Genomic DNA, 12,701 nt, shown 5'->3' on the forward strand with positions numbered 1-12,701 from the left:
AGGGCTTTAAAATGTTCTAAATTACTTTTACCTTATAAGTAAAAAAAACCTAAACAATGGCTTGTAATACATCCAATACAAAATTAAAATCCCTAAGAAATGCCTACATAATTATCTACTTATTAGTTTGTCCCAGCCTTTATTTGAAAGTTTACTTGGATATTTTCCTGGAAGTGTAGGAATAATATTATGGATATTAGTACCTTTCTGGAATGAAAGGAACTCAGAGAAAGAATAGCCTACTGTATCTTCAAAAAGTAGCATGTTTCTTAAGTTCCATGTGCATTATATTTGCAATTTACATGGGGATTTGTAACAGCGCTGCTGCTCCCTGGGTGTTACTTACTTTGGATGGACTTCTCTAAGGCTGAGTTTACACAGCTGTGGAAAGAAAACCTAGCCACAATCAATTAAAAAGTGCAACACAAATCCTTTGGACAGCATTCTCAGGCTGTCCTGCTGTTGAGACAGCTACTATTCTCCAAGAATGAGTGCTCTAACTGTATTAAACTCAGTGCTAACCAAAATAAGCTTTTACTAATTTTCACCATTTCAGGAACAGAAAGACCTGCCTTTGTCATTTAAAGTTTAAGCTGACTAAGCCTCATAGAAACCAAACCTTAAAGAACTAAAGCAATTAAATCCATTTACGAGGTCAGAAGAGTCCCTGGGTTTTAGACATGATGGGCTTGTATGGTCGGTGCTTCTTATTCATGTGAACTCGCAGATTATGGGTTGATAGTTGGCATAGTAAGTCACCTTTGTTTTGCTTTTGATAGCAGAGTGACGCTGAGCTGAGCCTAACAGGTCACCAGTGTGCTGGCATTACCTGCACTTCTGATTACCAAACAACTCGAATAAGCACCCAAATGAGACCCCAGACGCCCTGTCTTTGTGCGGAACAGATTTATTACCAACCTGCTGAATCCTACACACAAAGGCGGCCTCAGGGAATGTGGTATGTCTACAAGCCGATGCAAAAAGCACTGAGAAAAAGAGAGGATAAATAACCAGGCAGCTGAAAAGCCTAAAGTCTAACTAACCAGCACATCAATAATACAATAAAGTCGTCAACCCACTGTGGACTCTGAACAATGCTTTTTCTGTTGTTCAGCTAATTAGCAAAAGAAGAGATTAAGGTCTTTAATCTCGCTTGCTTTCTCTTTCTTCCCTCTTTTTACCTGGACAGTGTGCATGTGTGTGTTCATATATATTCCCTAAAGGAGCCAAGAGAAAGTACATACATTTGATGTTGAAAATGTGAAGCTGAGTGTGAGCTTGGCTTCATTTCCAAGAAGAGGGTCATCTACATGATTTCAGATTTCAATGTACTGTGACTGCAAAGAGTCCAATGCGTGCGTGTGTGCGTGTGTGTGTGTGTGTGTGTGTGTGTGTATGTGTTTTACAGGGTGGGAGGGGAGTGGGAAAGCTGAACAGAGGATATGAATTTTAAGCAGTTTCCTGAATGAATATGACACTGTATTTCCCCCTGGTCTCCTTAGGATGACAATTCAGAGGAGATAACCTTCTCCTTTGAAAAACCCTGAAGGGAAAGTTTGTTTTTACCATAACAAATGCAACAAAAGAGGGAACCTGGGAAGGGGATGGGGGGGACAAATTAAATGTCAAACTTTCTCTCCTTACTTGGAGATAACAGCATACTAGGAAACTTTCTTAGAAGCTTAACATAAATGGAGTTAAGCTGTTGCCGGCTGCAATAAACCTCTCTCTCACCTTTCTTTCTCTCTTTCAAGATATCTTTGAATGCCTTCTCCTTAGTCATAAATCAGACCTGCGAGCAATTATCACTCAAGCTGGATGGCAGCGGCCTGAGTGGCCACTGCTATTCCACCATTGTAATCTGCACTTCATCAGGTTACACCAGCCTTGATGAAATTTCACAGTTCTTTGCCAACGAGCGTTACCTCTCGCTTTATGACTCATTGTCTTTGCGGCTGAGCGCCACGAACCTCGCTCCTCGTCTCGAAATGTGTTTGAGCAGCACGGCCCATCGGGCAGGGCTGAGAACCCAACTGGGGAGTCTCAGAGCATACCAAAACCACAGAGTTGTGCTGCTGCCTCAAATACTTACCCTGAGAGCATCTCCCAGCCCTTCGGAGGGAGATGTGAGCACTGACACCCTCCTCTGGCCTCTGAGGCTGAGCACACGGTGCTGCCGCCACTGTCACAACACGGGAGGAAACTCTTGGAGCTTTGGGCATTCCCTTTGCCATCCATCGGGTGACAGGTTGGTGACAGCGGCGCCCTGCGCCCCAGCAGCCCCCCAGCTGCAAACTGCCGCCCTCACAGAGAATTAGTTTGCCAGCCAGGAGAAAAAAAAAAGGAACCAAAAAAATAACCAATTCCCCCCCCCGCCTCAAAAAGCTCAAGAGGCTCCAACCTGCAGCTCAGGCAAAGCCTCTGAGCTCTGCACAGGTACCACAGCGGGTGGCTACTCCCTCGCCACAGCCACCCAGTACAAACTGCATTTTTCAGCCTTTATGAGGTGATTTTTTTTTTCTTTCCCTTTTATCCCCCTCCCTTTTTTTTTTTTTTTAATTTAATTTTATTAACAATATTCCCGAAACAACCTAAAATGGCACATCCGCACCCCGAGGTGACCCCCATCCCCACGCACGGCCGTCAGGCCAGCAAGAAAAGTAGGTATAAAGAAAGAGAGATAGAAAGAGTCACTCACCGTTGGCGGCGACACAGAGGTTTCCAGAGCCACTTTTAACTAAGAATGAATTAGGCACAAACTCTTCCTCAGAGTCAGAGTCCGCGGCCGGCTGGGCCGCGCCGTTGCCCAGCAACCGCCCCGGGCCCTCATTGGCCGGCGGCGAGGGGATAGGGGAGGGGGACTGCTCGGGAGGGGTGGAGGAGGCGGACGAACAACGCAGGGGGGGACCTGAGGGGCACAAGCACACACGGACACACACAGAGAGAAAAGGGGGGGGGGGGACACAAAAATAAAAATGAAACAAACAACAACAAAAATGACAAAACACAGACAGAGAGACAAAAAAAGTTGAGCGGGGGGTACGAGGGAAGGCGCCCCCTCCCTTTACTCCCCCCCCCCCGGTGCCCCAATGGGGCGGCCTGGACTGCACGGATCTGCCCGCCGGCTGCGCTGAGGGGATCGCGCTTAAAACCCAAATCCACCGGTTTTTTGGATAAAATCATGGCATAGTGAGCCCCTGGTGTGAAATACTCCTAATGTGGCAAAGTAGGCATTCCCTGTCAACGCCGGGCTGCGTTGTACTGGCGGAAAAGTTTTGCCCGACGTATCGTGAGGTGAATTATTTCAGATTTCATGTGAAAAGGGGTAGCGACCACTTCGGGGTTGGGTTTAACCGCCATCCCCTTGTGGAGTTTATAAGGCAAAACAGCCTGAAATTTGCCACGCACAGAAGGTGGAGTTAAAACACACCGTAAATAATTAATTAATGGTTATCAGGGTCTTGTTCCACTCAGTTTTTGAAGCGAAAATGGGAAATCAAAAACCCCAAACTGGTGAAAAAACGATCAGGCAAACGTGGAGGTCAGATACGTGCAGTACGTTAATAAAAACAAGGGGGAATATGAACGCAGACATATAATAGGTTAAAATACAGGACAATGCATTTAAACATGAGCTTTTTGATCCGTTTGATCTGAAAGTCGTAATGATTAATCTCCCACTTTTTCCCAAATGCTGACAAGTTATCATGCAAAATCCATCAAAATAAAGGCACAGCAACACAAGAAAACTAGAAAACTGAAAGAACGATCTGTTCCTTTAAAAAACCACATTTGAAACGTAACATAGCACGCAACATAGCTGTACGATATTTCTTACTAAACACAACATGAACACTTAAGGAAAGGACACAAACCCCAAACAATAAAGCGGGTTTAACATTTAAATCCCCCAAAGCTGGTTCTGCTAAGTTCCTTTCCACCTTGCTCATCAGTTTTTCTTATGATAAGCCCTTGGATCTCACCTCCCTGGCATATGCAGATCTTATAAATTGCACCTTATAATCGTAGCAGAAATTGGAGGTAAAGCTGGGGAACCGGGGAGAATTTAGGACTGTTCCTGTGCTCAGAGACACTGAAGTGACTGTGGTGACCCAAAGGAAAAGCCAACCTTGGTAAAGAGCCTACGCTTTTTTGCATGAACAGCGATCTGCGAGCCCTGTGTGTGTTTTGTTCCGATCAGCAGCGGAGTTGTCCAGGTCTCCTTCCTTCTGACAGCCCTCCGGACGGAGAAGTTCCTCCCATAGGAATGCAGCTTTTAAGGAATCTGCAGCCGCGCTTCACACTCCCTGACCCTTTTTTACGGTGCCAAGGCTATAACCTTCCCATTGTGTTAACTACCGGTGGGAGAGACGGCAAAAAAAGGAGCACGTGCAAGTGGGTGAGCGCAGCTTTCCCTGTCGCAGACCCTGACACGCAGGTGGAGATTCAGCTGCAGCTCTGATGTGCTCTTGAAGGAACAAAATCTACTCTGCGTCATCCCCCTCGATGCAACGGAGATTTGATGAGCCCTGACGTGTAATGAAGTTTAAATCCTGACTTTGATTTGCTACGAGTTTGCTGCAAAACAGGTTGATGTGTATTTTTAAGACTGGGTAGTCAGAGCCTGAATTCTAGCATGATGATGAGTGAAATGGAAAGAAAGTATTAAACCTGTGTTTTCCCATAGACCCATTCAGTTTTCCAGTGTACTTTTTAACTGGAGGACATGTTTTTCCAGCCATTGAGGAAGACAAAGTAGCTTAAAAAAATATTTCAAGCCTCTGACTCACCCAAAGACCAGTAAAAATGCATAAAAAGGAGCTTAACGGTGTGACTGCCCCTGACAAAATAAATGTGGGTGGTAAATGACAGGTGGCCCCCAATACTCTCCTTGTGTTTTGATCAAACAGGATGCTTGGCATATCTATACGAGAAAGCTGTAGTCTAGACATAAAGACCAGGGGCAGAATGAGCTGAATTTGGAATTGTGACCCTAAAACCAAAATGCCAGTGGTTTTGTCGGCCCACATCAGAAACTTTCTCCCATTTCCGCGTGGCTGCAGGTTGAGTTGTTTGGTATGAGCTTTCCTGATTTCCCAGTATTGTGAGAAAAGAAAAATACTGAAAAAAAAATTCAACCCAAAATCTCTTTATTGAAAACTTTGGCTCTTAACCAGCTGCACCATTGCAGAGTGCAGATGAGAAGTTCCCGTGGGCGTTCATGGTCATTACGTGCGGTTCCAGCAGCGCATGAGCTGACCTTTACAAGGGAAGGTTCCCCAGGAATCATGCGTAATAACCACATTACTGAGGGCCGCGTTGCTGTGAAGGGCACTGTCACATGTTCCCTGGAAAATTCCCTTTTGGGCACCTGATATTGATGTGGACGTAGCAGATTTTACAAGCTGCTGGATGGAAGGTGTGCACTGGTCAGCTGTGTGGACGACATCCAGGTAAAATGCATGGGGAGCAAAGCAATATGATCCTTTTTAATCTAACAGCAACTCTATTTGTAAGAGAAGGGTATATCTTAAGTTTTGGATCCTTTAAGAGAATTGCCTTCTTTTCTCTGCTTGGACAGAAAAGCAAAAATTAAATCTGACCTTTTCACAAAAAATAAACCAAGAGAGAAACGAAAGATACAAGTCCGTATCCTTCTCACACAAGTATCTCATTGAATTTACTGCGACTGCAGGTCCAAGTAAAACAAGCAGGATTCGGCCCATAAACTTTGATTCCAGCTGCCAGAGCAAAATTTCTAATTGATTAGTACAAAACGAATTTGCAGCAATACTGGGTTGCTATGGAACCTGAGCAAGTAGGCCAAGTCACTGTGTGGTATGTGCTGTTTCTCCTTCAAAAATACAAAACAGAAGGACTAGATAACACATTCATTATGCACACTCTTGCAATTTGGAAGCCAACTCAAAGAAAAACAAAACGGATTCCAAGTATGGGCCCCTTGGCATCAATTTGTAACAATCTTATACATCCGCTTGCAGTGAACAGTCAAAATTATGTTCTTTGGACTTGAGGCAGGAATAATATAAGTTGGATATCTCTGTGTGAATGATATGTTACTTGCACATATTCAGAGGAAAACAGAACACAAACTCCTGTTTTATCTATGTGCTGGTTTTTCAGATTAAGATTTAAAAAAAAAAATTCAGGGAAAGACATGTTACAGTCTCTGGTAGATTTATGAAAATACTTAGGAAGCACAAAGTTTGGAAATAGATTAACGCAAAGAGTCTGTGTCCCACCTTATCCAAGGAACTCTGCAAAATTCAGGCAACCGCTTTAAATTTAGGAAAGAGACAGACCAGAGCAGACTCCAGATAGGGGAAAGGAAGACAAACAATAAACATGCCTGCAGTTTATGCTACACATTTGGCTGTAATATTTAATACTCCGTGTTTCTAGAATTACTCTGTCTCTTGCAGGATTTGGCCTTCAGAGATCAAGAGCTGATTTAAAACAGGTGGATTCATGCTCTTGTGCTGCCAGGAGTACAGAACATTCAAGGAGGTACTTTTAGATGAAGGACAGTAAATTGTTTCATAGACTATATCCAATGGATTTTACTCATATGTTTGCAATTTATCCCAAAAGAGGTGAAAAAGATTGGATATGCAAACGCTGGCTTTTCACAGAACTCATACCACAAGGCAACGGGATTTAATAGTGTTCAATATACCCAGAACGGTATTATCTGCAATCAATAAATCATTAATATCAGCTTTTTTCCTATAGTACCTTCTCTGAAGCTTCAACCAAGAATCTTTAGGAGCTTTACAAGCACTGAGTATGTAAGCCCTGAAATGCTGCTATTGGATGCGATGGGGTCTGTTATCAAATCAGCTGATAAAATTGGAGTGTCTGGGGAGCAGAACTGAACTTCTGATAGGTAAGGAAACTGAGGCACAGAAAGGTGTATAATTTGCTTCAAAATGCTGCTGTTTCCTGTAGCTGCATACTGTCTGTCTAGCCACTGATAAAGTCTAAAAGGCTGTTTGTCACATTCAAAACAATTTAAATTAGCAGAATTCCTACCATGAAGGAAGGATGGGGAGCAGACAGAAGTACTGTCATCGCAATTACCTCACTACAGAAATTCCAGTAGGTCTCACCTAAGAACTTTTGCATTAAATCACTAAAAATGCGTAACCTTTATACAGTCTTAAAATACAAAATATTTCTAACAAAGGTACTGGTGCAGCAGTAACGCTAAGCGTCCTTGCAAACAAAATACATCACAACAGAGCTCTGGGCCTTTGAAATGTAAAGCACTGATGTGCATTGTGGGTTCACAGGAAGGCTGTGTAAGTGATAGCGGAGTGTATTATCCTGTCAAAAGAAAGAGAGTGTAAACAGATGCACTTCTTTCTTTCGTCTTACCCTCACTTTGCACAGTGGTTTTGAGTGATTTTTATTGACATCCAAACTAAATCTTATTGATCTATATTAAAACCGTAGTTAGTCTTGTGCTGCAGAAAACCATGACCTGCTTACAGGACAGCAATGCTCAGGTACTCTGATCACAGAATGTCAGGAACTGGAAGGGACCTGGAAAGCTCATCCAGTGCAATCCCCCCGCCGGAGCAAGAACACCCAGCTGAGGTTCCACAGGAAGGTGTCCAGGCGGGTTTGAATGTCTGCAGAGAAGGAGACTCCACAACCCCCCTGAGCAGCCTGGGCCAGGCTCTGTCACACTCACTGAGAAGAAGTTTCTTCTCAAATTTAAGTGGAACCTCTTGTGTTCCAGTTTGTACCCATTGGCCCTTGTCCTATCATTGGTTGTCACTGAGAAGAGCCTGGCTCCATCCTCCTGACGCTCACCCTTTATATATTTATAAACATGAATGAGGTCACCCCTCAGTCTCCTCTTCTCCAGCTCCAGAGCCCCAGCTCCCTCAGCCTTTCCTCACACGGGAGATGCTCCACTCCCTTCAGCATCTTTGTTGCCCTGCGCTGGACTCTCTCCAGCAGTTCCCTGTCCTTCTGGAACTGAGGGGCCACAACTGGACACAATATTCCAGGTGTGGTCTCACCAGGGCAGAGTAGAGGGGCAGGAGAACCTCTCTGACCTACTGACCACCCCCCTTCTAATCCAGCCCAGGTACCATTGGCCTTCTTGGCCACAAGGGCCCAGTGCTGGCTCATGGTCATCCTGCTGTCCCCAGGACCCGCAGGTCCCTTTCCCTTACACTGCTCTCCAACAGGTAAGAAATCAATTAATAAATAAATCTAAAACTCAGGCAATATCATCCCACAGCATATCTGATGGATTAAAGCCCCAGAAGAATGAAGCGCTGCTGCAAGGGTGAGAACTTCTGTGAAAGAGCCACATTCGAAAGGTGACAGGCAGAGTGGCCATCAGGACATCCCCACGCAGCACCTCTGGGATTGCTGACAACACGGGGGATAAGGTGGGAAGGACAGTGCAGAATATCAAAGGTGGTGATTTGCTCCCCTAGTATTTCAGGGCATCAAGCATCCTGCTGGGTAGAGGAGGGGAGCATGGGAATATCTGGCATTTTGCTTTTCAAGGTGGAGGGGAACATATTATTTGAAGACAAGCCCTGATTATCACGCAATAAATGATGGCTTTCTTAGCATCCGGGAGCATCGCTCCCTCAGAGATGGGGATAGAAGAAATTTTCCTAAAGAAACACATAACGTTCGTGCCTTTTTCATGGCAGCGTATCGTGCCTTTCCTGTGGACAGCATAAAACACCTTTGGAAAAAGAGCAAGCTGAACTAGCTGTCTGGCAAAAACATGTCAGTGAATCATAGGGGTAAGGAATCGTGATGCAGATTTATTGCTGTTCTTTAACAATAGGAGGTCACGACATTGTTAGTTCAGCAGGGAATATATATCTTGTGTTTAGAATTGATTAAAAAAGCAGTCTTGGGAAACTACTCGTAGTTATTTATATTTCCTGAATTTCCACCTGCACTTATGTTTATTTTATATAATTTAATTTTGTGTCTTTGATTTATAGCTATGGAGCCAGAGGGGAAAATAAATGCAATAAAGGGGGCAAATGAATATCATCGTAACAAGAAAAACCTGGACAGCTGCCATGTCACCAAAATTATGAAATGAGCAGTTGGGCATCAAAAATGAGAAATAATCACATACCCTGTATGAAGACTGGCATATTGGGGAAAAAAGTGCCATGCAAGGTTAACAAGGAATGAATAAATTCCCTTGGACTGAAGTGGAGTATGAAGAACATATGTTACGTGGACTTCACCTGCCTTGTGGGTGATTTGTGTTACTTTTCCAAATTCTGCTTTTCCCCTTGCCTGTGCTATGAAGAGATGCAATGATTTTCTCTGTCCATTTGCCAGTATTTTCAGTGAAGGAAGTCACAAAATCACTGTCAGTGGGAGCGCAGGAACATTCTTGCACGTACAGGGCAGACCTTATTTTGGGTGGAAAACCTCTAGAATGGCGATGGCTCAGTGAGGGACGATGTGATGCTGTGATATATAAAAGCACAACTGTAGGCCTGTTATCTGCCTCTGTCCCAACACAGATCACAGAGTTTACGCAGTTATTCCCCAAATGAAGCAGAAGGCAGACAAGGACAAGAAATCACCCAGACCTCAGATCTCCTTTCCCCCAGCTCCTGAGGTTACCAGCCTGACCCCAAACAGCAGAAAACAATTATCCACTGAGCAAGATGGAGAGGAGCAGGGAGGAAATTGTTCCCTTCTGAAATGCAGTTCCTCCAGGGCTCGGGGTGCTCTGGAGCAGCACAACCGCCCTTATAATTTTTTACCAACACAAGAAAATAATACAGCAGATTTTCAGAAAATTACACGGGCAATTGCCTGGGCCGCATACTCAGCTTGCTCATTTGTAGACACAACAGTAGAAACAGATTGTGTAAGTTAGCTCCATGTTTTCCTGAAATATCAGTCTCCAAGGCTCAGATTGTGCTGTTATTCAAAAGCACAAGCAGGTAATGTAATTTCCAAATATATGGGAGATTGCTCGTATCTCTTCCAAAATCAAAGAAAGAAGGATCAAGGAAGACAGACTGTCTTCTGATACAGTATAAACAATCCTAATCACCACAGAATATTTATATAATTCTTTGCGAAATATTTACGCAAGTAATTCACATCTAGAGTTTTAAGGAAAATGCAAGCCCCTAATTATGGATCAGCATTACAAAAGCTTGCGCAGCTTTATTCAAACCCAACTTGTAAAAGAACAATGTAATCAGTAGGAGGGCTGATGAGCTGCCCGTGAAATGCCCCCTCTCAATCTGACACTAATGCTCTGTCTGATCCAAAACACCCAATATAAAGTATGAAGTTCTCTGCAAATGATTACATGTAAATCTCCTAAAAGGTCCATTTTCCTTTATTTGAACACCACACTGTAGGGTTTGTCGAAATTGCTTTCTCTAAGATTACTGCGAACAAAAAAAGGTTTACACTTGCCTTGCAAAACTTTTCCTGATGTGCCTGGTCAAGATAAAACACCCTTTCATGTTTCTGTTACCCTCGCAGGGAAGAGTTATTATACAAGGGCCATTGCAAGAGTTTTTCACTTGCTGCAGCAAATACCATTTACACAAATATCTTGCAGGGTGGTTGGCCCTAATATTCTAAAATTAACTTCTGAAGTAATGCCAGGGGAGTCAAAACTGTGGAACACTAGTAACCAACCAAAATTGCCTGACGTTAGAGCCCACCTGCTATAGCCAATGCAACAAAAACTCCATACACAAGTTCAGCTCCGGGCCTGTGAGGATGGGTTTTACATACATTGTGTGTAAAACAGTACGTGGTGAGGTAAATTATGCTGTTGAGGAATAAAATGTGTATTTCCCTCTGTTAACTAGACAATCACGTAGGAACATGTATTGAAAAGAAAGCAGATTGCAGTTGTTAAGAGAAAACTGCAACTTGTTTGGGGAAATGAAAGGATAATGCAACATTGTGCAGCACAGTCACTATATAGGGTCTCCCTGCAGTCAGGGGAAGTGCAGCCTTATCTTCCAGAGGCCACTTCTCCCGTCTGCAATTTCAGTCAGAGTGTCTTATTCATTGATTATACTGGCATCGATTAAAGCGGCATGAACTCTGGGCTTAATGTCTAGAACCTTCCTGAAGATAAGGCAATCTCACTGAGACATTTTGTGCAGTGATATTTCGTTTTGCTCCATAATACCTAAGGCCTCATCATATGTGCAGACTTAACGCTTCCCGTCCACGCTCCGAGACAAAGGTGCTGTATAGTAGCGGTGGAAGTGGAGACTTAACGCATAGGCAGCTGGAGATAAAAGTTGCAGTGGAGGAGAACTTTGAAGCAATGATATTTTATGCTTCTCTTGGGAAGAAACATAGTCTGCCTGAGTAAATACAGTACAAGGAAAACATATGGCTGCAGATCTCTGGCGCGCGACAAAGGGGTATCAAAGTTATATTGTGGTGAGAATTCAACCCTTCTATCTGTAAGCTCTCTGGGGATGAAATTTGGGGTGAGAGGAATGTTGCATGAATAAATAGATTGTATGTGTTCCTATTTTGCTTAAAATAAATTTTGGCTTTGGATTTCTGCACTGCACAAAACTAATGAACTTACTTGTTTAGCCCCTTACGCTTACTGGGACAATTTCCTCCTGATTCTACTCTTTATCCCCATGAGGGCTGGACACTTGCATCCCTAGAACTGTACAGAAGACATTTCCCAGTGACTCTTACTTCTTATATTCTAGCCAATTTCCCTTAATTTTGGGAAGACATTTTTCCAGTGCACGATTTCAAACAAAGCCAACAGCCTCCCTTCAACATCTCAGAGTCACAGTTCAGAAGATCATTCTCTTACTCCAGCTAAGAGCAGAGATCAAGGCAACCTGGTACTAAAAGACTTTTCTTAGATGAACTCCTAAAGAGATCTGATTAAGGAGGAAGGTTATTTTCCATAACAGTTTCTTTCTCTGAGCCAGCCCTGGGGCTTCAAGACTTGAAAACAGTAGAAAGTGTGAGGCTCCCGCAGAGCGGGGAGCAGGATGGCTGCACCGGAGTGGTGCTGAGCATGAGTTGATGTGTTCCAGACACAAGCAGCGGGGAATGGTGCTCTGCTAAAGGGGCTGCACCCCACGCTCGCACCTCTGGGAGTTCTGATTGACAACAGGTTGACCATGAGTCACCAATATGCCCTTGTGGCCGAGAAAGCCAATGGTATCCTGGGGTCTCTTAGGAAATGTGTGACCAGCAGGTTGAGGGAGGTTCTCCTCCTCTACTCTGCCCTGGTGAGGCCGTATCTGGAGTATCAGAGGTAGTCCAGCAGTGGGCTACAAAGATGCTGGGGAATCTGAAGCATCTTTCTTATGAGGAGAGACTGAGAGAGCTGGGGCTGTTCAGCCTGGAGAAGAGAAGCTGAGAGGGATCTTATCAATGCTGATCAGTATCTCCAAGGTGAGTGTCAAGAGGATGGACCAGACTTTGTTCAGTGGTGCCCAGTGACAGGGTGAGGGGCAACAGGCACAGACTGAAACACAGGAGGTTTCATCTGAATATGAGGAGAAACTTCTTTACTGTGAGGTGCCAGAGCCTGGACCAGGCTGCCCAGAGAGGCTGTGGAGTCTCCTTCTCTGGAGACATTCAAACCCACCTGGACACCTTCCTGTGTGATCTGCTCTGGTGACCCTGCATTAGCAGGTGGGTTGGACTGG

General features: G+C 44.1%; 1 protein-coding gene across 12 annotated transcripts in view; it reads right to left on the reverse strand.

The window, feature by feature from the left end:
* Positions 1-12,701, reverse strand: part of TENM4 (teneurin transmembrane protein 4) — a 1,673,798-nt gene that overhangs the window by 291,548 nt on the left and 1,369,549 nt on the right. For 9 of the 12 annotated variants that reach the window (XM_071817725.1, XM_071817645.1, XM_071817681.1 and 6 more), the window contains one exon: positions 2,699-2,908. The exons of the other annotated variants lie outside the window; for them this stretch is intronic. In XM_071817725.1, the coding sequence (XP_071673826.1) occupies positions 2,699-2,908 (210 nt within the window). The remainder of the gene's footprint in view (positions 1-2,698; positions 2,909-12,701) is intronic. 12 annotated transcript variants of the gene reach the window in all.

Source organism: Patagioenas fasciata, chromosome 1 (assembly GCF_037038585.1).
Source record: "Patagioenas fasciata isolate bPatFas1 chromosome 1, bPatFas1.hap1, whole genome shotgun sequence".
In the NCBI taxonomy this organism is placed as follows: Eukaryota; Metazoa; Chordata; class Aves; order Columbiformes; family Columbidae; genus Patagioenas; species Patagioenas fasciata.